Raw genomic sequence first — 27,300 nt, 5'->3', positions numbered from 1 at the left:
CATTTTAATAGAAACGTCAACTCTAAATTCTCTCTATAAATTGTTGAAAATAGACTTGTTAGAGCTGCTATTCATCACTCTGTGCATTTCTGATGAGGCCAGTTCCTCAGTTTAGATGTTTTCCTTTCGACACACTTGGTGCATTCGGAGTTGTATTCGGAGTTACACTCACACAAGGAGGATTTAATACTAAAACTGTGCACAAACGGCTCAGAGCTCGGCTCAGAGCTGGGAGCGGTTTATGTCCAGCACCGCTACCTGACAGTTTGCTGTAATGACAAGCTTTCAGCCTGGTACTCATTTTGAACGATGTATATCCAATCAAAACATTAAATAGATCTATATACAGTTACTTAATTATTGTTTATTATGCTTTATCCTGTAATCAGGGTCACGGGGGGCCTGGAGCCCATCCCAGGAGACTTAGGGGATGAGGCAGGGTACACCCTGGACGGGGTGTCAATCCATCACAGGGCACGCGCACATGCACGCATACACACATTTACACACTATGGTCAATTTGGGAATGACAAATAACCTAATCTGCATGTCTTTGGACTGTGGGAGGAAGACGGAGGCCATGCACACAGACCCCGAAGCGGGAATCAAACCCGCACCCTGGAGGTGCGAGGCGACAGTGCTAAATTAGACATTGTAGGCATTTGGCAGGTGCCCATATGCAAAGCGACTTACATTTTTATCTCATTATGTCGGGCAATTGAGGGTGGAGGGCCTTGCTCAAGGAACAACTTGATGGTCATGGGATTTGAACCTGGGGCCTTAACCACTGAGCAGTCATGTTTGGAATTTGACAAAGTTATTGTTGTTATTGTGCATACTTTACTTTTTGGCGAGTTGCTCAGCTTTGCTCTTCATTGATTGGCCGTAGCTCACCAGTAGCTCATTTACATAAACACTGAAATGGTGTGTTTGGGAAAAGGAGTTAAACAGACGGAGTCTGAATGAAAGAATGCATTATCTGAGTGATTCTTCTCTGGGACCCGTGTTAACTTTAAAAAAAAAAAAATATAGGAAAGTATGGGACCTTTAAGTTGTCTTAAAAAGTAAAAAGTAAAAAATAATAAATAGATCTTCAGCTGTATGACTGACTGTTGTAGGATTTACAGCACTTACTTACAGCCCCCTCCCTTTTTAAAGGACCAAAGTTCATTAGACGAACTAACAATATTATAAATAAAACTGACATTTTTATTTTTTTACTGCATGTGGTGAAAAATCCTTTTACTGTCTGAATTCTAAAATCCACAGACATGATTTACTGAAGCTGCTTAGACTTGCCTGCTTGTTCTTCGGGTATTTGCCTTCAGCATGTGAAAATCAGCTCGGTTGGATTCAGGTCAGGTTCACTGACCTGACCTGTGCAGAACATTCTATTTCTTCGCCTTAAAACTTGAGTCTTGAGTCGCTTTCAAAGTTAGCTTCAGGCCATTGTCCATCTGCACTGCGCAGGACTGTCAAACTCATTTTGAAGAATCTGTCTAAATCCGAGCAGCTTCTACACTTCAGAATTCATCCTGCTGTTTTTGTCAGCAGTCATATCATTAAGAAATACCAGAGATCCGGGTTCATTAGCTGCCAAACTTGCCGACGCCGTAAGATGGAGACGGCGTCCCTCAGATAATGAGCGGTGGTTTCCTGTTTATATACCCTTGTCATACTATCATCGCGGTATAAGATGCTCATTTGTCCAGATGATATTGTAGACGTTTCTGGTAAATTCTAATCTAATGTTCCTGTCTCTAAGCCTTGTTAGTGGTTTACATCTTATAGCAAGTCTTCTTTAATTCCTCTGGCGAAGGCTTCTCTTGATTGTCGACTTTGACACAGATACACCGACCTCCTGAAGTGAGTTCTTCATCTGGTCAACCGCCGTGAAGACTTTTATCCTTTACCAGAGAAAGTACAGTAGGGTTTTTTCGTCATCTACCACAGTTGTTTTCTGATCTTCTGGTCCTTTTGGTGTTCCTGAGCTCACCAGGACATTTCTTCTTTTAAATAGTTGAATCAGCCACACTTAACGTTTCTGTTTGAGTTGTTTTGATTTTTCAGCCTAATGACGGCTGGCTTCACTGGAAGGGACAGGTCTCAGGGTTTTATCAGGTGATAAACATGAGTATGAGGAATAACAGCCTTTCCGTATACTTGTCATGAGAACCAGCTTCGATATACCTGTACAGTGCTACCACGGCATAGGAAAGCCTCAAGAATTTTCACCTTAAGACCCGAAACTTTGCAAGTAATGTGCAAAGGACTTGTGGACTTGTTTGTGTCAGTGGAAATCCAAGTGAAGCACGTTTACATATTTATTTATTTTTTTTGCATTTTGTGCAAGATTTAGTGAAGACGCAGCACCACAGGTCATAAGAATGTTAGCAAGATAAAAACTGAGCCGCTTTCAGTTTGTTTTGTTAAAGCAGACGGTGCCGAGAGGAATCATACATTAAGGTTAAGTGAGGTTTAATGTCTATTTATTTAATCTTTCACTTCATTTGCATGTCTTTTCTAAGTGTTTTGATTGATTTTTTTATGCAAAAATTATGATTATAGTATTTTTAAATTTCACCTTGAGAACTCGCCTCCAGAACGGATTAAATTCTTATTCCGAGGTAGAGAGGTTTTTATCTTAAAACAAAAAGTAAACAGCCTTCAATAAAGCTGCTCCTCTTTAAAGGTAATCATTTAGACACAACTGAAAACCTGGTAGATTTAGAGGAGTTACCTGCTTAGGAGTACTTTTTTAAGAATCAAAACTATTCCGATTGTTTTTTTTATTTTTTTTTGATTTTGTGTTTTATTGTGTAATTATTTCTCACCGGTTTGCCGAAGTCTTCCGAATTGGCTCTCGCTGCGAGGCAATGGCTAAAGTGCTGCTCAAACTTCGACGCATTCCTGGATCACACACACACACACATACACACACACACACAACCTCTCTGAATTTCAGAGTCTATTTGATGTAATCTTAGAGAAAAGTAGACGGACCGACGGTGTGTACTCACCAGTGGAGATAGGATTGTATCGGGAGGAAGACAGTTCTGACAGGCAGTCGACGGAGCCATGGATCCTGGGAGCAAAGTACAGGATCATAACAATCCCTACGCTTTTTAATAAAAACCCTTAGCCTCCAATAAACATTAAAGTTAATATCTACTTGCTACATAACACACATGACAGGACTGAATACGTTAACAACACACAGTGCAGCAAATATTCAGCTGTGGAAATTTGACAAGTGATGTTAAAGACATTATACGATATTTTAAAAAGAATAAAACATTATAATGTCCACCCTTTACATGTGTATCCTCTGTTATTTCTCCGAACTGGAAATTCTGTGTAGTAACAACGTATACGAGTCTCTCGAGAAGTACAGTACGCGTGTCACCTGCTTCCTGAACGTGCTACCTATTAAAATGAAATAGCTACAGTAGTGCACATCTACATACTGTATGCGTCCTAATAAAGGTTCTGTAAAGGTTTGGTCATATTCCCATGGATGATTTAGGAGGAGTAAGTGGATAGAGGAGAAGTATTATGACAACAGATGATGGACGAGGACGATGCGAGATGATGGATCCCTCCTCTGCGTGGCCAATTCTTCACAGGCGGGTGACACACTGAAATAGCTGGCGTACACCTTACAGTTCAACGAGGTAGCGGCATCATAGCAAAATGTCTAATTGAGGACGAAACAAAAAAGAAAAGCCACCTCGTGACATAATTTGGTATAACTGTGTAGCCACATTACTAAACTTCTCAGGAGAAACACAAGGCGAGGATGGATGGTATTAGATAAAAACAAAATTAACAATTATTTGTCATTTGTTAAAAATGCCAAAAAAAAATAAATAAAGATTTTTTAGCAAATTAAATACCTAGTGCACATTTATACATGTTTTCTGAGCTACATGTTTGCTAATAAACGTCCTGTGAAGGTCTGCTTAAAGTCTCATAAATGGTTTAGGAGGTGGATCCCTACGTGATGGCTCCGCTTCTCAAGCAGGTGACTCAACAGTACTTAACAGAACCCAAAAAAATAAAAAATTCAGGTCACTTCATTATTCTCATTTAGTAAACACACATGAATACAATTATGCAGATACAGTACAGATCAAGCAAACATGAGAATGTGATTTCTGGGGCATCAACCATGGCTTGGTTGTTATTTCAGAATTTGAATATTTCAGAAATACTTAAGGAAGAAAAAAAAAAAGACAACCTTTGAAAACCATTTTCGAAACACGCTGTTGAGGAGAGGGATCAGAAGGGAACGACCTTTTATGAGCCGAAAACAGAACATCGGAATTCACCACGCATCAGAACCTGAGACCTCAGCTGAGCAGAAGACCACATCTGCTGTCAGTCACGAGCAGCAATCTGACACAATCATGGGCACACAGTCACAAAACTGGATCACTGAGGAGTGGAAAAAGGTGATTTTTTTTCTTTCTTTCTGATATTAACGTGTTGATGAGTCTGTGCCCGTGATTGCATCAGATTCCTGCTTATGGCTGACTGACAGAAGTGGAACCTAATGTAATATTTTCCTGCTGTAGCTCATGCACATCAGGTTTAGATGTTTTGTTTCACTGAAATGCGTTTCTGCCCACTATGGATGTAAGGAGTGATTATATAATACTGTATATTATACCCTTCTTGGCAGCTCAAACCAACCTGGCCATTTTCCTCTGCTGTCTCTCATCAGCAGGGCATTTCTCACAACGGAATCATGAATCAATCAAGGTTCATTGTTTCCCAAACCATTACGTGTAATCTCTGTAGACATTTCTGTGTAAAAATTCAGGATATTCGCTTTAGGATAGTTTCTGACATATTGTACTTGGACTTGCCAATCAGGAACCAACAACCATGGCACAATAAAAGTCACAGAGATCACACTTAAAGTCAAATTCATTAATATACATATCCATCTATTTCACCTTATTTTACTCTTTTATTTTTTCGCTTTGGCTAGACATTCAGTACCTTTTTTTCTTTTCTTTTTTTTTACAGTTTATATTTATTTACAGATGTTTTATACAGATGTTTAATTAAGCTTTTTGGACTAATTCCATTTATCATCATTCCAGCAATTGTATTTTATTTATGCTATTTTATTTTGTATTTGCACCAACCTGATCGTTTAAAAAAACTACTCTGTATGCCTTTAATTGCTTTAATTAACTTAAATGAAATAAAGTTTTTTAATTAAATTGAACTGAACACTTTCCCTTCTTTCTGCTATTTAATATTAAATCTGATTAAATCTGTTATGTGATATTAAATTAGCTGAAGCTCATCACCAGTTTCAACATGTTTTTTTTTTCATTGTACTGATGCCACATGATTGGCTGATTAGATTACTTTATGAATATGCAGGTGTACATGCATCCCTTATAAAGTGCATGATGCGTGCATGTTGAAATGTTCAAAGACCAGTCTATTCTTGTTTACAAAAAAAAAACAGACTGCTTCTTAAACAGTTAGCGATCAGTCTCTGCCAAGAGAAAAAGCAGTGAATAGGGGAAGAAGAAAAAAAAAAAAAGAAGTTAAAGCCTTGCCGAAGGTGGTTCTCGTTCAGAGTACGGCACTCTCCATTAGTTCGGGGACGCTTAGCTGGCTGCTCAATCTCTACTACTGCCCCCAGGGTTAATTAGGAAAAATCACAGAGCTTCCGAGCATGTAGTGCTTATTGGTCAGAGGTGCTGAAGATGAGTCTTACAGCAAAGTGAAGCGAGTGATGCTGAACGGAGCAGGGGCCTGTAGAGAGACCAGGAGACTTTATCTTATAAGAGAACTGAGGAAAAAGAATAAGAGTAGCTGATGTGAGCTGGATAAAGGAAGGAGGTCAGAAACCGCTAAAGGAGGAAAAGGGGAAAAAAAAATACAGGAAATTGACTAAAAGAAAATAAACAGGACGGCACAAAATTGAAAGGATGATAAATGACTTCACGTATTAAGTAAAGACTTGGCAGCATGTTTACAAATAAAACACTGTCAGCATTTAATGTGTGACATTACAGAGGCAGAAAGTCGTAAAATCTGAGTCACAAATCAGCTGCAAAACTTTGATCAGTACTTAAACACCTGAACTCGCGCTTAAAAAAATAAAATTAAGAACCAAAAAAATTACAATTATTATTATCTTAATATAAACTAATATTTTTTATATCTGCATATAAACAACTTATCTATTTATTTGTTTGCTTATGTGTTTGATTGATTTTTCGGTCAGTCCCTTGGACAGTACTGTATATCCAGCTGCAAGTCAAATCACAGGGTTATACTAATGAGCTCACCTCTAATAGACCTCCTTATAGTTTACATTTTTGTAAGAAGTCTCCAGTGTCAGTGCTTTTTTATCAGTCAGATCTAAAGCTGCAGCTTTGTTTTTAGATTTTCTGAAAAAATCAGTTTCTCAACAAGTTGTACTTTTTGGTATTATTAATATCAAGAAAGGAAAAAAAGAGAGAACGACCATCTATAGCTTCTTAAATGTATGTGACAACAAAAATTTCAAAATAACAACAAATGTGTTCATCATTAATACATGAAACACACTTTCTCGTTAACTATCAGGTTGTAACAGTAATGTGACACTTATTCTTGTAAATATTTGTTTTCTTACGCACCAAGTTGTCTACAGTATACTAAACCTTTTCATTTTAAAACCACTACATATCTATTTTTAGAAGCTGCGCACTTCAAACTTTTAGATAAAACAATTATCTGAACAAGCCATAATACTGTAAATAGCAAAACATGACATCCTAAAAAGCGGATTATGTTCTTTCTGTCAAATAATTATAAAAGCAAAACTATCATCTGGACAAACTAGCGACTGCTGTGTGTGAACTTGGAGAATGTTGACGCCAGAAAAAAGGATGTTTAAACTCTGTTACTATCAATGACGTTACCCCAGCATTCATGGACTACAGGTCTGCAGCATTTAACATCAGCGATACGTTCTGCAAAATAGTACATGCAATGCAATTTGGATGAGGGGTGAACAGCATATTATACAGCATATTACATACTAATCAAAGATTTTTTTTTTTTTTTTTACATTTGATCTAATAAAAACTAGGACAAACATAGCTGTAGGCTCACTTATCTATTACTGTATAGCATTTTGCAAAATTAACAACAATTTGACCTAGTATTCTTATAATTGTTGTTTTATTGGCTTTATATATATATATATATATATATATATATATATATATATATATATATATATATATATATATATATATATACAGTGATGTCAATAAGTATTTGATCACCCTGTGATTTTGCAAGTTCTCGTACAAAATACAAAAAATTCATGGTGGGGTCTACAATTTTCAGCATAGGTGCACATAAAGACACCTGTGCACCCCACAATATATATATATATATACTGTATATATATCACACATACACAAGCAACAATAGACTTCTCTCATTTACCTGTCAAACTGTTCATTTCAGAAAAGGAAAAAAAAATAAACTGACACTGAACTCCTATCTTGAATATTCCATCAAAGCTACATTTATTTTATTCCATATTTTGTTGCTGTTTGTGGTCTACACACTGATGTTCCGTTTTTGCACATCACTGTATCACAAACTGATAGAACGTCAAAGTCACTGTAGCAGCCAAGTAAACATAAAGCATTTTGCAATGTCTGGTACGATAACAAAACTAGTTTTAGTCAAATCCAGTAAATAACAGTGCGCGTGATGACACTGCAAGACATGAACGTTAATGCGCAAACATTGCCGCTTATCCGTGACATTTTGGATATATTTTCCTCCGTGTGTGCTTCCTTAAGGTGCCCCGACGTCTCTAAATGTCACACATCCAGTCTGAAGATGCAGTATACAAATCTAGATGAAGAACAGCTCTCTGGAGCCACGGGGAAAATCCGATGCAGCATTAGCAGTACATGTCCTGGAAAGGGCTTTTAAATAAATCAAAACCCCTTTTCTATTAGCGGCGGCATAAATTTGACTTTTTTTCTTGCATAAAAAAAGAAGGAGGAAAAAAATAAATAAAAAAAAGCTGGAATGGTTCAATGTATTCGACAGCGCACCCCAATATATCCCATGAGTGCATTTCAATTTCTACAGAAGATATACCTCTGGTACACAGCAATACAAGTACAGAAAAGAGATGAGATTTGGTCTGGGTTTACACCAACAACAGACCTGTCAAACCCAAAGAGGAATAAAGCACAGGGCCAAGTCAAGTGCAGGAACAGCGCTGTTTGAATCCATCCAGAGACGATATTAATTACTTTATAACTTGCGTGTCCTTTTGGTCTGTTTTTCGTACACTTCGTAGTTCTAATATTAGAACTAGTATATAGTTCTAGAATATTTCGAATAGTAATATTCGACAAGTACAAGTAGAAATGGAAGTACAAGCGTATGCAAAAACTTATGCACGTACCGCTGCACTCGTGAAGGTGGAGCGAACACTCCATGTTTAGGCGGGCAGCTGAAATACTTCACCCCTCCGACAGAGCCATCGTTCTTCCCACTGGGCTTGTCCAGTTCGATTCCAAGCCAAATTCCTGGACCCACACACACACACACACACACACACACACAAACAAGACAAAAAAAAAGATCATTTCATACAAGATCATACCTTACATTTATTTAAGCGTTTAATTTTGAACTACACGTTAGTAAAATCAAATGTTTCTGTTGAAGTTTCATTGTTTTTGGGCTTCCCACAGCTTTCAGGTTGCCAGTGTTTATATGTTATATAAGTCTGATAAATAATGTAGGCATTTTTTTTCCTCATGAATAAAACAGCGTGACATTATTGAGTAGTTTATATGTTGATTGAGTCAGCTTATTTCTGACTGTGCCCACACACACACACACACACACACACACACACACACACACACACACACAAAATCCATTTCTCTTTATACTGGGCAAAGTGTTGCATGGCTTGAATCGCCCTGTTTTGCTAAATAAAATCAAATAGAATGACCTTGAAGGTAAGAAGTTTAGACAAGGAGCTTTTAAGAGCTTTAAATTCTCACCTTGTGATTAGAAGAAGGAAGGAAGAAGAACACAAGACAAATGTTTGTCTTTAATTAATGAGGAAAATGTAAAAAATAAATAAACTGAAAATAATCAACATGACAGTTACGCTGCAAAGTTACTGTTAATATAAAAAAAACTGATATTTTTTTTATACTTGAAGGTGCTTTTACTTCTCTTATATACCATATACAACTTCAATTTATATTTATGAAATCGATTATACTTTTTATTCATTTATAGTTCCTTTAATCCTTTCCTTTACATCTGCAAAAGAAGTTACTGTAGTCGCTCACTAGCCTCTTTTTTATTCCTTTTTAGGGACAAAAATTTATATTTGTGATGTCACAACTGAAACTGGTTTGCCCTCTATCCGAAAAAACAAAACAAAAAATTTATTTTTTGTTGACTCTTTCTAAAAATGCATAATAAACCTTTACATGCAAACCTGCTTTACATACTTTTTTAACCCGTTTACATGGAGCAGCCACCTGTGCTGTGCTGTAAAGTAATTTAATTCAATTCAATTAAAAACAGCTTTATTTATCTCCAGGGAGCAATTTAAGGCACGCAGAGTAGTGCAGATAAAAAAAAAAAAACAATAAAGAGTAGTGCAAATAAAAGAGTAGTGCAAAAAAAAATAAATAAATAAAACTGTTGTAATTATAATAAATGGAAATAGCCCGTTAGTGCAAAACAGCTGAGAGTAAATATTTACATAAAATATCTGTAAATAAATATACACTGTATAAACTGTAAAACTAGGTCATGTTTGAAATGAAAGAAGAAAAAGTTAAAATAGATGGATTCATATATTAATATTAAAGTTAGAATATAATTGTTATTATTTTAAACCTGTTGATAGTAGAGACTTATTCTATACCTTCACTGGCCAAATCATTAGATACAGAACACCTGTTTAACTTCTCGAAAACACATGAATCTAATCAGCGATTTACATGGAATTAGGCGCGCAGACCTGCTCGAGACGATCTGCAGTTCAAACTGAGCGGTAGAATGGGGGAGGAAGGTGATTTAAAAATACTTCAAACATGAAATGAGTGTTGGTATCAGACGGACTAGTCTGAGGATTTCTGAAAGTGCTGATCTACTGGGATTTTCTGACACAACCATCTCTAGGGTTTACAGAGAATGGTCTGAAAAAGAGGAAATACCCAGTGAGGGCAGCTCTTTGGGTGAAAATCCTTTGTTAATGCCAGAGGTCAGAGGAAAAACGGCCAGACTGGTTCCAGCTGGTAGTAAGGCAACAGAAACGCAAATAACATCTCGTATGCTGAAGAGTACCTTTTTAAACATAAAACATGTCAAACTTTGATGTCAGACTGGCAGCAACAGCAGCAGAAGAACCTACAGGGTGCCGTCCCTGACAGCTAAGAACAGGAAACTGAGACTGAGACTACAATTCAAGGGCAGGTGTTCTGTAGCTCATTGGTTAAAGGGTCAGGGATCCGGGTCAGAGACAACAATTCAGGAACAGGAGTAGCTCAGTGGTTTTGGCATCAGACTACGGTTCAGAAGGTCCCAGTTTCAAGCCCAGTGACCACCAAATTGCCACTGTTGGGCCCTTGAGAGAGGCCCTTAACCCTCACTTTCTCAGATGTATCATAAGATAAAAATGTGAGCTGCTCTGGATGAGTGTCTGCTAAATGTTAACGTAAAGTTTAAATGGGATCTCCAATGGTTTAGGCTGGTAGAGGTGGTGTTAGTTTGGAGGAGATTTTCATGGTACACTTTGGGCGCCTTTTTACCACATTCACCATAATATAAATGCAGTATTGTTGTTGCCCATTTTCCTGCCTATATGAGCACAAGCTAACGTGTGATGTTACGAAGGTAAAATCATCTCAAACTGATTTCTTGAACATGACACTGTACTCATAGAGCCTCCACAGTCTTCAGATCTCAACCCAATAGGGAATGAAATGGGAGATTTGAAACATGGATGTGCAGCCAAAATAAATCTACGACGACTGTGTGATGCTGTCAGACTGTATTAATATGGACCAAAACTTTTAATGATTATTTCCAGCACCTTTTTTTTTTACAACTGATTTAGTTGTACGTTATCCCGGTGCTTGGTGGGTTTCCTCCAGGTACTCTGGGTGGTTTCCTCCTGCAGTCCAAAACCTTGTGGATTAGGCTAATTGGCGTTCCCAAATTGCCCTTAGTGTGCGAATGAGTGTGTAAATATGTGTACGTTTGTGTGCCCTGTAATGGATTGGCTGTAAGCCACTACACAGGATTTTTTGGGGTGACAAACAAACTAAAACCATAGAATCATTCTGAGACAAGATGAGTAGAATAGATGGCCTTGTCGCGCTGCTGAATCACGCGTGATGAAACACTAACTCTACCAGGTGCTTTTCATAATCTCATAGCTCTCCTCAACACAGCTGATAGCTCTTCAGCTTCGCTTTATGCTCCTGATAGTGTCGTAGCCCTGGTCCATTATGCCACCAATTATACTGGGTAAACACTTATCTGCAATAACTGCTGCTAAGTACCAAAGACAGTGATGTGCATTGCAATTCAATAAGATGGCATTGAGACTATATCATATTCCTAAAAGTGGTCAAAACATACAATGTATAGGTTTTCTGGTAGAGCTAAACTATCATGAAATAGTTCCAGAACTTCACATATATATTTATTTACAAGGATATATCTCTACTGTATATCTAAAAGATAGCCATTGAGGTTACACGAGCCAGTGTAGTCTTAATGTAGGTCCCAAGCCCGAATAAATGAGGATGGTTGCATCAGAAAGGCCATCCGGCATATAACATGGGCCAAATCAATATGCAAATTATGAATAATTGATTAACGAAGCCGGATTGGTTGCAGCCCAGATTAACAGCGACCGCCTCGGGTATCTTTGGCCAGCAGGATCTCTGTGGAAATTGTGGCTATTGTTGACCAAAGAGAGGAGAGAGGGAACAGGCGTGTCCAGATAGAGAGGAAAATAAGAAAGGATAGAAGTGTAGAGGTTGAAATAGGAACTTTGAATGTTGGAAGAGGAGCAGGAGTGACCTGTGACAGAAAGGTTTCGGCAAGAATGAAAGGGAACGTTCACAGTAAGGTAGTGAGACCAGCAATATTGAACGGTTTGGGGACGTCACCGCTGACTAAAAGACAGAAAGCAAAGCTGAAGGTGGCAGAGCTGAAGATGCTGCGATTTGTCTTGGGAGGTACAAGAATGGAAAGGATTAGGAACAAGTATATTAGAGGGAAAGTGCAGGTAGGGTGTTAGAGTTAGAGAAACCAGATTTAGATGGTCTGTGCAGAAGACACATGAGAGTTGGGGCTTTCGTGGACCTGACTTGTTTGTCTGGTGCATCCCATAGGTGCTTGATCTGATTGGGATCTGGAGAGTTTGGAGGCTAGGTCAGCGGTTCTTTACCTGCTGGGCCCCCATGCGCTGTGGGCTCAGGTGCACTGGGTGTCCTTTTGGCTTCCAATTGTAGATAGCATAGCCTTTTTTTTTTAATGATTTGTGAAGCATTGCAATTTCTTTCGGGTTGGATGGATAGACTGGCCTTTGGTCCCCATGGTCATTGGTAAGCTGTAGGTGGCCATGATTCTGTCACCTGGTATATACTTTGCTGATGTATAGTTGGTGGTCAGTGGTTGAGTTAATATTGTTACGTTCACTTGTCAGTGGTGTTACTTTGTTCTACTGTATGCTTTATACCCTTTATCCTGTTGTTTACATAAGAATTAACTTGTTTTACTCACTGATCCTTCATAATGCTTTTTCTTTACAAAGTTTTCGGTGACTGGGAGCCTATCCCAAGGAAATCAGGGCATGAGGCAGGGGACACCCTGGATTGAGTGGCAATCTATGGCACACATGCACACACTACAGACAATTTGGAAATGCCAAACAGCCTGGACTTTGAGAGGAAACCAGAGTAGATAAAAGAAAACCACCAGGAACAGGGAGCAAATGGAAACTCCATGTACACTCGATGTAACCAAGGCAGAAATTGAATCCTCGACCCTGGAGGTACGAAGCCACAGTGCTAATCACTATACTATTGTGCCTCTTAACATGTTTCACATTTCACAATACAGATAAAATGTATGGTGTGTCCACCAGGTTTAATTCGGGTTCATGAGTGTTTTGGCTGTCCAGTTTGTCATAATATCTAACCGTTAAAAATACAGAGAGAGAGAACGCATTACATTACCATGATGTGTTCTCTGTATCTTTGTAAAGTTTATGCAAATTCATGCATATTATTTATTTTCTCAGTGTTACAAAAAACCCCAGCTGTGCTTCCTTGGCTGTCTTAGCGATTATTTATTTGTAGACACCATGCTCAGCAAACCTGTAATCTATTCAAGTCTGTTGATGTCCCTTAAATGGTGTTGTGGAACCTTGTGTTCAACTTAAAGTTAGAACACAAAAAGTTTTGTAGTAGGACAAAAGTAGGATACAATGATGTGTAAGTTTCAAATTTCAATATTTTATTCAGAATACAACATAGATGACATATCAAATGTTTAAACTGAGAAAATGTATCATTTTAGGGAAAAATAAGTTGATTTCAAATTTCATGGCATCAACACAAAGTTAGGACATGGCCATGTGTACCACTGTGTGGAATCCCTTCTTCTTTTTCTAACAGTCTGCAAACATCTGAGGACTGAGGAGACAAGTTGCTCAAGTTCAGGAATAGGAATGTTGTCCCATTCTTGTCTAATACAGGCTTCTAGTTGTTCAACTGTCTTTGGTCTTTTTTGTCAAATCTTTCTCTTTATGATGCGCCAAATTTTTTCTATGGGTAAAAGATCTGGACTGCAGGCTGGCCATTTCAGTACCCGGATCCTTCTCCTACGCAGCCATGATGTTGTAATTGATGCAGTATGTGGTCTGGCATTGTCATGTTGGAAAATGCAAGGTCTTTCCTGAAAAAGATGACATCTGGATCGGAGCATCTGTTGTTCTAGAACTTGAATATACCTTTCAGCATTGATGTTGCCTTTCCAGATGTGTAAGCTGCCCATGTTACACGCACTCATGCAACCCCATACCATCAGAGATGCAAGCTTCTGAACTGAGTGCTGATAACGACTTGGGTTGTCCTTGTCCTCTTTAGTCTAAGAACTTAAAATTTTAATTCGTCTGTCCAGAGAACAGTTTTCCACTTTGCCACAGTCCATTTTAAATGAGTCTTGGCCCAGAGAAAACACCTGCACTTCTGGATCATGTTTAGATATGGCTTTTTTGCCATATAGAGTTTTAGCCGGCAACGGCGAATGGCACGGTGGATTGTGTTAACCGACAATGGTGAACATTGTCTGGAAGTATTCCCGAGCCCATGTTGTGATTTCCATTACTGCAGAATTCCTGTATCTGTATATGATGCAGTGCCGTCTAAGGGCTTGAAGATCACGGGCATCCAGTATGGTCTTCTGGCCTTGACCCTTACGCACAGAGATTGTTTCAGATTTTCTAAATCTTTGAGTGATATTATGCACTGTAGATGATGATAACTTTAAACTCTTCTCTCTATTTTTGAAGAAAATTGAGAAACTCCTTTCTGATATTGCGCCAATATTTTTCGCCGCAGCATTGGGGGAATTGGTGATCCTCTGCCCATGTTGACTTCTGAGAGACACTGCCACTCTGAGAGGCTCTTTTTATACCCGATCATGTTGCCAATTGACCTAATAAGTTGCAAATTTGTCCTCCAGCTGATTCTTATATGTACATTTAACTTGTCCCAACTTTTTTGGAATGTGTAGCTCTCATGAAATCCATTTGATATGTTATCTATATTCTATTCTGAATAAAATATTGCAATTTGAAACTCCCACTTCAGTGCATTCTGTTTTTATTCACAATTTGTACAGTGTCACAACATTTTTGAAATCGGGTTTGTACAGTACATTTTTGCATTCTCTCTTTTCAAATGAAAGACAGACAAGTTCTCGTAAAAGCAAGGTCAATTTAAGGAAGCACAAATACTTTATATTACTTTACAAAATAGCAAAGAATGTAAGTATGAGAGTTTGGATTTGAATAAATAAATAAATAAATGAATCAATAAGCTATTGAGTTAGCATCTACAAAATAATCATAAGAGCAGGACAGTTAACACTCTGTAGTTAGGGATCAACATAAGCTATATGTAATGCTGCGGTCGGTGGTTCAAAGTTATCCATAAAGCACCAAATGGGGCTGCTGGTTTTCATTCCAAACAAGTAAGAATTATATCTGATTCTGTTTGTTCAATCAATTCAACATGGTCTTTAAATGATGAGCACATGTGACCTCTATTCATCAGGAATGAAAAGCCTGGAGCCAGACATGGTTGTTGCGCATAAGATTGGACACGCATGACTTTAACTTTCTTTTTGCACAAGTACAGAATAAACTTCACTTTTAATTTGCATCACATTCATTCTCCATAGTTGATTCAACAAATACGGGAGGTATTCGAGTCAAACAGGGACTTGTGATGAAATTTCTCATGAATGAGGGCAACACGTTCAACACTGATTGACATTTACAAACGACTTCAAGCACAGTACGGTAATGGATGAGGAGTTGCAGTTAAACATCACAATGGTGCAAACATTTTAAAGAAGGCCGCATGTCCGTGAATGACGATCCTGGTGGAGGTTTGAGCTTGGCTATGAGTTATGCCACATTACTCATACAGTCCTGACCTCGCTCCAAGTCATTTCCACATGATGGACAAACATTAAAGGAGTTCCTGGGAGGCCGGGGTTTTAGACGTGAAGCAGGCAGTCTGATCGTGGCTCCAGCGTACTGAGAAAACGTTCTACCTCTGAACAACAACAAGTCCCAGTTTGACTTGAATGCACATATACAGTAAATCAATCTTTCTTTTATTGGTCTTGAAAACAATACGAGTCTTCCAAGAATAAAAACCTCTAATAGCTCTAATTAATAGACAAGTAGAAACCGAATATGAGGTTGAACAGTCTACCCATGGCCCTTTAGAGATTCCATAATTATTATATGAATCACTTGCAGATGAAGTGCGCCTGTAAACTTTGGCCCACACCTCCTACTTGAGTGATGCTTGCACACAGTGGTACATTATCACGCCATGTGCTGAGAAAGAAAGTTATTTAGGCCTTTACTTTTGCTGTTTCCTAACATTGTGATATTCCGTCCCATTTTTAGCACCGTGGCAACCGGCAGCAAAAATAAAGTTCATTTAAAATGATTTAGAGCCTGACATGGTTTAAGGTCAGTGAGTTAGCTATGCAGCTTGAACAGATCTTTAAAGACCAAATGTGCGTTTGCCAATCGATGGCAAGGAAAAACTTGTTTTCTTAAATAATGGATATGAATCCTGGACGTTTTCAAAAAGCCTTAAAATATTGATGCTTTCAGAAATGAATTGTTTATTACTGTTTATTTCAGGGAGTTTAGTTTGTCCTCATGCTTGCATACTGTATTTTATTCTCTGTACGTGTGTGTGTGTGTGTTTTTCTTTTTTGGCAGGCAATTGAAACTTATGTTAAGAATGTATTATTATTACTTTAAGCTAGAAGCAGCCCAAAGTTTTCATTTCTAAATAAAAGTATTTCTTTCTGCCTAGCATTTGTTTGCTTGTGTATTTTCACAAGAGTCTCCTGGTAAAAGTTGAAGCAGAGAAATACATGAGCTCAAGTCTCTATCTTTCTAAAGAGGTTCTAGTTGTATGCTCTGAGGAAAAGGACAATGTTATAAGGTCGAACCACAGAGTGCATAAAAACAACTGGAAAAAAACTTCATAACGTCAGGTACAGGTGTTCCGAAGAGTGTTTTTGAGGCTCAATGGCGGGAGCTCTGGTCATTACCATCTTGGCAGGAGCTGACGCCGCCTAAATCCCAGTTAATGGACATGCATACTTACCTCACTAACCACAACTAAGGGGTTCCATGAGGATTGACTGTTTGACATGTTTTCGCACATCTGCGTTGGCTTCATTTTTTTCAGAACCAGATGTTGCCCCTTGGGTTGAACACGAACAACTGATTTCACCCAGAGATATATACTAAAGAACGCTTTAGGGTACAAGCTGGAGCTTTTTGTCATATTGTGTATATGGAGATGCTTTTCTGCTTACCACATTTGCCAAGAATGATTATTTGAATTCCTAAAACCTTACTATCAACTCAAACCATGATAGCCACTCTCCTTTGAGATTTCGCACCATTAGCAGAACTGACTAGTTCTATGACTCAACTGCTTAAAAACTGCAGTGTGTTGGATTTTCAGATAATAAGCACTTTCTGAAATGCTTAAAACAATCAAGAACAACAACAAAAACTAAACAATTCCATAATTGATTATTGAAATCACTTTTTTTTTTAAAACATTCTGCTGTTAAATATGAATATTACCTCCAGCAGTAAATATTATTTCTGCATGATGTTGTGCATGATGCTACAGGGATGTGATGGGCTTTCTAATGAAATGCTCCATGAGTGTATGTGGAACCACGATAAGAATGTAGCTATACCAAGGTTTTAAAGCTGTGATATTCCTATGGCACTAAGGCATCAAGTCCGATCCACATTCATAGAGGCCTACCTGGGGCGAACCTGGTCTTGCCATAGAATCGGACCACTCCTGTCCTCTGACCGATCACAAGAACTCGTTCCCCCAATCGCAATACGGGAGCGTCTGATACTGAGCTGCAGGCTGACGGCGTCCTGCTGCGTGGCAAACCTACAAAAAAAAACAAAAAAAAAAAACACACACACACACACCCAGACCTCATCTCTCATCTTCATCCATAACATCTTCATAACATCCTCACTCCACCACAAAGACATCATTAATACAGCAATCATCGTTCAACCGACGTCAACGAGCATCCGCAGACTCCGTTATCAACGGACATTATTTTCAATCATCGACAACACCATAATCGCAGTGGCAGCAGTAATTATCACTGCGCTTATGTAAATCGACTGATCCATCTGGGCTATTTATGTGGGTAAGTGCCTAAATCACAAATCTACTCAGGACTCTTTGCACTGCTGTAGATAAGCCATGCTCATGAGCCTTATCTGTAATGGGGAACACAGTCCTAGCTGGTTTGCAGAAGTGGAGATAAGCCTGCATGCGACAGTACCACACTGCGAGGATGGTGGAGGAGTAGATCTGGAGCTTGGAGGAGCCACTTCCTGCCGAGGACGAAGGGGACGTCTCTGTCTGGGGGCGGGAATCGGAGGGCGGAGGACAGGGCCGTGTCTGGAATCCAGAGAGGAGGTTGAAGTGGAACAGCTGCGTGAAAGAGGACCTGGAGGAGAAAAGAAAAGAAAATAGAGATGTTTAAAATAAAAAAATGGTAATGACGATAAACATATGGTTCAGCTTATAATCTAAAGGTGAAGTAGGAAAGTGTGGAAATTACCCACGAAAAACTTCACATGCATACACATTCAGACATCACAAACAGCCCAGGATTGAGTTATTTATGTTATTATTGACCAGAATTTGATACATTTGAAAATAATAATTGCCACATTGAGGAATGTTTGTTGCTTCAGTGCTGTAAACAATGGTATATAGAACTTATTTGAGTATACTTGAGTATTTATACCTCATTAATCCACTTACTGTAAGTATCATTTGGACAACTTTTTATTTCAACTGGTTATTAATAATAATATTGCTTATATATAGAAATATATAGAAATAGTATTGCTTATATATAGAAAATAGAAAGCTTTTACTTTCTATTTGTTTTACTCTTGGTCAAGTTGAATATGCCACGTTACAAACAACAGATATTTTGTTTGGATACCATAGACTGTAGAAGAACCGAAAAAACCCTCTGTGACATCACCCATGGGTTTCCTGAAGAGCAGTTTGGAAGCTGTGCGAGCTCTGAGACGACACCGCCAAAACCACAGCAAATCCAGAAACGGGCAAACGAGCCAAACAAACAGAACATAACGCTTGGGTGGAACATGCATACCTACCTTAATCACCACCTTACCCTACACGCCTCAACTAGTCAGCTAATTACGTAGGTTTCTTAGTTATCTAGTTAGTTTTATCAATTTATTTTGCATGTATGTAGCACCTTGGTCCTGGCGGAACTGTGATCTGTTTACCGTGTACTAAACTGTATATGATTAACTTGATGTCAACTTCCTTGTCAACTCCTACAGTACATTCCACGTTAAACTACAATGATTCCAGTTAGCTAAAGTCAGTCTTGGGCGACGTACACAAATACTTCACTTAAGTACAAGTAGAGACGCCACAGATAAAATATTACTTAATCAAAAGTAAAAGTCATCCATTTACAGTCCTATTTAAATAGTAGTAGAAAAGTACTTTAAATGTACTTAAGTATCAAATATACTGAGCTTGTATTAGCACACAGTAGCCTTTAAGTCTTTAAAGGCCTGACTTTGCAAGTGCTGTTTATTCACTGTCTCCGTTTCTGATTTGTAACACCTGACACATGATTAAAAAAATGCAATTATACAGAACGGTGACCAGTTGGCGATATTACGGCTTCAAATACTACACACCACTGTGGCTATGTAACGTAACGCTATGTAGAAATGCAGTGAAGTACAAAGTACGTATATTTTTTGTAGGATGTAGTGGAATACAAGTAAAAAGTATCTACTAAGAAAAATGTTGAGTAAAGTACAGATACATAAAATATAAACTAAAGTACACTAATGAAACAAATTTACTTGGTTAACTTCCACCTCTGGCAAAAGTGATACAGCTAGCAGTTTGACATCTGTAAGGCAGCTGTCACTCAAATCTATGCAGAATTTTATGGCTTAAAATAATTTGAATTGATAAGTTACATACAAATTCAATCCCTGTTCAGTCCTAAATGGGAAATCTAGTTATGGAGCCCAAAATGTTTTTCTTTGCTCCAATCAGCAAACTTTATTTCTGTTAAAAGTATTAACATGGGCTCTCCAAGGAATGACTCTCTTTTGGAGCCTAGTGGTAATTCAAGGAACTGCACATTTTGGTACTTCTGGAATTCGTTTTTCAGAACCGGAGGTTGCCCCTTTTTGGAAACAGATAAAGAAATGGCAATATCGCCACCTGCAGACTGTTATACCTAACCGACATGCATGATCACTTGCCTTCCCACCCTGACAAACCCAATCATGCACCGGGTGTCTCTTTGCAATCAGCTCCACTTCAGTAGTACTGAAGATAACTCATAGCTTTATTTTGAACAAATGTCAAATTTAGATCACATAATTCATATTGATCTATTGATTGGTTTGCATACGTTAGCCAGGCTACAGGAGGCTAATACAAAGTTAATACTTTTCATATTAAAATACAGTACATTTGAAGGCAAGTACTTTTACTCAAGTAGAAATTTAAATAGAGGACTTTTACTGTACATTTACTGAAGTAATATGTATCACAGGGTATCTCCACTTTCATGGCACAAAAAAAAGTAATCAAACCATCAAAATCACTGCTGTAAAGCGACACTCAATATAATTCCAATTACAGTAATTATATACTACATGACTGCACCAGAATTCTAATTCTAGTACAAAAGTATTTCTATTATGCCTATTAAAATTAACATCATTAGACATTACTTTAGGAGGCAAAGCAAATCACATTTAATGCCATATCGACTTTGCTAGTAATCATATTTACATGAAATGTTTAGGAAATCAGGGTTTAAAACCCTGATAAATTTAGCAAATTAACTTCATTATAGTCTTTAAATCATGTAGTTACTTGATTTCTTTAATTCCTGTCATCAACGTTTACATCGACTGGAAGGAAGAAATACTACATGGCCCGATGTGAATGCATTAAGTGTACTTCAAAGGCACTAAGAGTAACTCTGCCCTACATTAATGGAGCGCGCTGATGGAAAAGTGTGTGCCATGAGCAGGGACCTAAACCCATCATCCCCAGCACTTAAAAGGCCGAGATCAGACGCAGCAGGAGGAGTTAGGTCAGGCCTTTAATGCCTTTCCAAATGAATTTGGGACATGATGTCATTAAGTCTTCACATTCGGAGACCTTCATGGGCCAAGGAGTTCATTAACGAAACAAGTTAGAGGCTAATGGATAACTATGCACCATGTCTTAAGGGGGGTGGGGTTGGGGGGGGGGGACAGTATCGGCAAGGAAAAGCTGTCTGATTAAACGCCTTTCACATTTCATGAACTAAATATAGCCTGTAAAACCTGTGCCTCCTTTGGAAATTCAGATGGCCTTTAAACAGCACATTAATTACAGAACACTTATGGCATAAAGAATAAGGCCCACTTCAGTCTAAAGTTAAGTTATAATACATGCAGTTAAGACAATTTTCAGATATTTAATAGCAGACAGACAAGAATTGCGGACAGCTAGGCCAATTATTTTTATCATCTGTGCCTTTAGAGATGACGTCTGCTCACTTTTCTTTTCTTTTTTTTTTTTTAAATAAAGAAAGCATGTGGGTTCTTTGCATGAAGGAAGAAACGTGATTCAGAGCAAATGCACTAAAATTAACCAAATGAAAATGAAGTGGGATGAATTAGTCAACAAACACTGCTTATCTTACTAATTAGCTTCAACCATCCTACATGTGGAAAGAGAAACTTCTGCAAAAAAATACCGTTAGGTTTTATATAACTCGTCAAAACATGAAATATGACAGGAAGATCAAATAAAAAGATGAACGCACGAACGTACCCTGTTCACATGCTGGTTATTAATAAAACCTTTCGCTTATTGCCAAGGGATCCTAAACATTAAGCCTGAGATATTTTTATATATTTGCTGATATTAGCACTAAACTTTTAGTTCTTTCAGGAATTTTAATTTTACAGCCAAAAGTTTTTTCTTATATTTTCTATACTGTATTTTTTTCTTATTATATTTTTATTTCAGATTTTTTATGTTAAAGACTATTTTTTTTATTTTAAGTTCCAGGGCGGTTGTTTAAACATTTCACTGCGTATCATACTGTGTATGGCTGTGACAAATAAAATTTGCATTAGATTTGAGGAAACCATTTTCCTTCTTCGCATGCAACAAGGTAAGGAAATTAAAGCGACACTAAACAAGTGGGATAACTTGGGGACAGAATGCAACAAACAACACTCAATCCACTCCAACCATGCAGGAGGAACAAAGCCAGTGCAATCCGATAGAGAAAAACTACCTCAATTCACGGGAATAAATGAATAAATAAATAAATAAATAAATAAATATCGAACCGCCTATATGCGGATAAAATCACTGCACCTCCACATTGCAAAAACAATCAACTTTCCAACAAATGAAAGAATTAAAAAGCCTGAAAAAGACTACCTTTCACCTCTCACCGTCCGCAAAATTGCAGAACTGATGAATGGTTCTGCGACAGCAAACGATCAAGCTAATAGAAAACTAGAAAGGGCAGTGAGGAGAGAATACAAAAGCAACACGCCTGAGAACAATGCTGTTATAGCTCAGTCATGCATGATTCAATAAAAGCTCAGAAAAGCAAATCAATGCTACAATTACAGATGAATATGAGTGATATTTATCTCCCGTGTCGCATGAGATGAGAACGGGCCGGCACACGTGTTGAGACGATACGTAAGGCATGTACAGTAAGTATGGATACTGATTAGGTTTTAGGTTTGGCTAGGTAAAATAATTTACTAGTTAGATCAGTCTACACCATGAGGAGCAGATACATTTCCAAACAGGGTCAAAGATTTTCCATTAGCAAGCTGAGTACCGAGTGTGTCAATTCAGTTTCATTTTATTTATAACAATGGACACGGTCGCAAATCAGCATTATGGGGATAAACATTTTGGATGCAAAAAAAAGTTTGTCCCTGGGGGGAGGGGGGGGGGGGGTTGGGGGGGTGAAGGAAAAACTTTCTGATATGACACAAGGCAAAAACCTTAAGAGGAACCGGATGCACAATAAGGGAACCCATCCTCATTTTGGTGATACCGGATAGTACCCTATAGATATCTTCTCTAACTGTGTGCCCTGAGGTCAGAAGTAGAACTGTATAACAGGAAATGTGTTTCATTATAATATTCGTATATAATGTGCACTTTGTTATCGAGTTATCAAACTGTTCACTGATGGAGACTTTTGAAGGCAATTTTAGAATTTTAGTCTTATAATCTATCACAGTAAAACTGTTAGCATCGATGCAATCCATCTTGAATATCCAAGTGGAATAAGTGGAACCATCCTCATTTATCACATAAATCTTTAAGCAGAACAATGTGTTGTTATTTATTTTTTTTATTTATTAAGTCTCCAAAAAGTCTCATTATTGTTTCCATTCTTAGTTCAGGGCTTCTACTGTAGCTAGCCCTTAATTTTTTTTTTTTTTTGTTCTTTTATACTCTTAATGCCTGTCTTTTTTCTAGAAGTCTCAGTGTTTAACTTGCTAAGTATTTACACCCTCAGTGATAACTGTCTTCTAAAGCAATTACAGATTTAAACTCTCATTAGTTCTCATTGGATTTTTATTAATTTGGCGAAGTTGATGAAAATTTCTGTTAAAGAAAAAAAAAAATAATGCCAAAATTTAATTTGTGAAGTTCATAGAGAAAATAAATAAATATTAGATGGAAAAGTTTAGGACATGAGGTTCTTAAGGGGCATTTGAAAAATATTTAATTTATTTTATATGTATTAATTAACATCTCATTCTCTATACCCTTATCCTGTACAGGTTTGTTTGAGGCCTGAAGTCTATCTATCGGAGACTCTGGGCACAAGACGGGGTGCCAAGCCATCACAGGGCACACAAGCACTACAATCACACACTGCAAGTAATTCGGAAAAGCCAATTGGACTGCGGGAGGGAACAGGAAAAGCACGCAAGACAGACCCGAGGTGGGAATCGAACCCCCGACCATAGGGCTTCAAAGCAACAATGCTAACTGCTACACCAATGTAGCACCTACAGTATAAGTAGTTAATGTACAAACTGTACTTATTTTCCAAGCAATCCTTTATCATATAGTATTTTTCCTTAATAAAGATACTATTTGAAACAGGTTGTTCTCAAGAATTTGCCTCTATCCATTTGCCCTGTGATGGCAACAAGATTTCCATCTTCTAAGGCTGAAAAACAACCCTAGAATATGATACCACCACTGATCTTGGACAAGGGGATGATTTTGGCCTGGCTGCTGCGCTGCAATTGGTTTGCACTCACTATAAGCCATTGGCTTTTGGCTACAGACTAGTTTTTTTTTTTTTTTCAAAAAGCTCTCAGATTCTGGCCACTTTCCCGCTGAGGCCAATGCTGTAAAGAGCTGAAGACATTATTGAGCTCTATAACCTCTTCAGTGTTGTAGCTGGAATCTTGTGCACTGACAATTGCACTTCTCACCCTGTTACTCAGGTTGACCGGCTCTGGTAGAGAAATAATCACTGCGATGTGAACACTATCTGGAGGCATGCACATGAATTAAACAATGAAACGAAGACATAAATACACTAGCTAATGAGTAATTAAATAAGTAATAAGTAGCACTGCGCAATATTAAACTTAGTTAATCAAAAAAGGCTAAAATTTATTGTAGGTAACATATGCATAGTTTGGTATTTATATAGTGTTTGTCAATAATTAAAAAAACAATTTTATTCATATAAATAAATATTGGCAAACATCATCTTAATGAGATCATTTGTCCCATTATGTGCTGTAAGCCAAGATAAATATGTCTAGATACAAAATAATACATACATATTATAAATAAAAATACATATTGCATTATATATTGTATTTTATAAAAAAAAAGGATATATTTTATACATTATATTGTAAATATGTGTCAAAATAATTGCAATATGATTATTCAGTCATGCAGCCCCAGTAATAAGCACAATCATGACACAACAGGTAAAAATAAACCAATGACAATACAGGAGCAGAGACAAGACACAGAACACAAGGCGTACGGTACATGACAACGGAACACCGCATGGGGAGGACAAATAGAGCGACGCATAAACAGAGAGAGAAATTAATGACAACCCTGACACGGCCGTTCTGTCCTCTGAGCTCTGCTTGGAACTAGAATAATGATTACTGGCTCGCACTTAATAAATAATACAGTGAGTTTACACGCCGCTGTGCTGTCTCTGACCTCGCTTTACAACCTGACAGATTCGTACCCTTAATATTGAATCATAACGACTAATGCATGCCAGCGGTGCTGAGAAGAGCTGAGCATTTAATGAACAAAAACACACAAAGTTGACCTGACTGGCAGAAACCAGAACATTTTGCAGCACCTAAGATGATTTATTTACCTTTTTTTGAGTCCTGCTGTTTGTGTGTTTGTGTAGTGTGTGTTTGGTACAGTGTGTCCCTTATTTTGTACACAGCAAAGTCACAAACACCACAAGTTAGTTAAAGGTTTTATGATCTAACTAATTAAATCAAAGTCATTAGAATGTCATCTGGACCCATGATTTAATTAAATAAATAAAGCATAAGGAAAATCTGATCTTTTGAAATATTCAGGATTATGCTTATTATTATTTAGGGTTATTATAGATCAAGGTCCCGATTTATATTAGTATATTAAAATATATAAAATATAAGTATATTTGTAAATTTTAACTTTTTACCTGTTTTATCCAAAAGGTCTAATTTCAAAAGTTCTATTGTATAATTTGAACATTTTTGTTCATCTATTTAATGCTTTCTTCATGCAGTGAACCCTGTTGCTTCAGTCACATTTGTTTGGATATACAGTATGAAGCTCCTGTCAATCCACAAACCCTATGAGTTTTACTGATGAATATTCAATTCAAAGAAATGTTTTTTTTTTTGTAAAGCACTTTTAACAATATACAGCATCACAAAGCACCTGAACCGAGATCCAGATATTAATTTTTTATTTGAATTTGTTGCCAATGAACAAGCCAGAGGCAACAGTAGCAGAGCAAACAGTGACAAAAGAAAGAAACCTTGAGAGGAACCGGAATCAAAAGGAAACTCATCCTCATCTCCATGACACCAGACATTGTGAGCGGAGACATCAAACGGATTATAAATAAGAAAAATATATAACCATAAGAAAGAGATAAAAAAATAAATATATATATATATATATATATATATATATATATATAATATATATATATTAATATTTCATATTTCTCATCTCTCTTCATGATACTAGACGTTTATTTCCCTCTACACTATAACACAACTATAGAATGTAAAAGCTGATAAACTTGCAGTTAAAGGAAGTCATCATTTTTTACTTGTTAATAAGAACAAATAAAACAAATTATCCGTAATAACGTGTGTGAGACAGATATTATTTTATTGGTATTTATTAAAAATATGTTTATGACATCAGTCTATTTTATCTATCTATTTATTTATCCATCTAGCAAGGAAAAAATTCAAATTAAGCCCTATGCAAAAACTCTCAGCTCTACTTTTCTTTCTTTGTCTTTCTCGTGCTCTTCTGCTTAAATAAGTAAAAAGTGTTGATTTAAAAACCAGCGTTCATTTCAGCGCAGTACACTTGTGAGCGACACGGCCATGCACACTGCTTTCGGATCTGCTGTGAAATCGAGTGTAAACATCTTCATTAGTATTTACTAAGGGCTAAAAGAAACAAAAAGAGCTGTGTTTTACCCTTTGGGCTTTGAGTTTAACTTGTAAAAAACCTTCTAAAAGCACATTGTTTGCACTGAAGATTACAGCTCGTGCAAAATTGTGAGCTTTATTTCAGCCACGTAAGCGTTACTTAACCTAACCTACAGTTCTGTAACCTAATTAGTGGTGTGGGTCTTGACTTAACATAGCGAGGGGTTAGTTATTAATTTTAAGCCTGACATGGACTTTTAATTACCTGTCTGAACATCCGCACCATCCGCTAGTGTCGGTAAGGACCGCGACTTGTTTGATGCCAAACCTTCATGCGAACCAGCAGGGAGGGAGGGAGGAGAGATACAGCATACAGAGAAAAGGATAAATGAATGAATGAATGAATAAATGAATGAATAAATGAATTAATGAACGCACAAGCACATAAATAAAAGCAGTAGATGCAAAGGAAAAGGCAAAAAATACTAAATACTAGTGAAACATGAATTGGACAGAGCAGTGATTTAGACAGATGAAAGCTAAAACCAGGGTATTGATTTAAACCCAAACAATGATAATAGCAGATAATAGCCCGGTGCTTTGTGTCTGTACGGAAAAGTCTAGGTGAACAGGCACTATAAGTCCTC

The 27,300-nt window shown here is 37.5% G+C and overlaps 1 protein-coding gene across 2 annotated transcripts in view; it reads right to left on the bottom strand.

Moving 5' to 3' along the window:
- The window catches only part of zgc:103755 (uncharacterized protein LOC449988 homolog), a 77,004-nt gene that overhangs the window by 4,564 nt on the left and 45,140 nt on the right, over positions 1-27,300 (bottom strand). For both annotated transcript variants that reach the window (XM_053509226.1, XM_053509225.1), the window contains exons 10-15: positions 26,919-26,981; positions 18,199-18,366; positions 17,652-17,789; positions 8,459-8,582; positions 3,021-3,085; positions 2,835-2,910 (exon numbers count right to left, since the gene is read on the bottom strand). In XM_053509226.1, coding sequence (XP_053365201.1) covers positions 2,835-2,910; positions 3,021-3,085; positions 8,459-8,582; positions 17,652-17,789; positions 18,199-18,366; positions 26,919-26,981 — 634 coding nt within the window. The remainder of the gene's footprint in view (positions 1-2,834; positions 2,911-3,020; positions 3,086-8,458; positions 8,583-17,651; positions 17,790-18,198; positions 18,367-26,918; positions 26,982-27,300) is intronic.

The sequence above is a fragment of the Clarias gariepinus genome, chromosome 13 (assembly GCF_024256425.1).
Source record: "Clarias gariepinus isolate MV-2021 ecotype Netherlands chromosome 13, CGAR_prim_01v2, whole genome shotgun sequence".
Taxonomy (NCBI): domain Eukaryota; kingdom Metazoa; phylum Chordata; class Actinopteri; order Siluriformes; family Clariidae; genus Clarias; species Clarias gariepinus.
The sequence above is the reverse complement of the archived record's forward strand: the minus strand, read 5'-3'. Positions and strand labels throughout refer to the sequence as shown.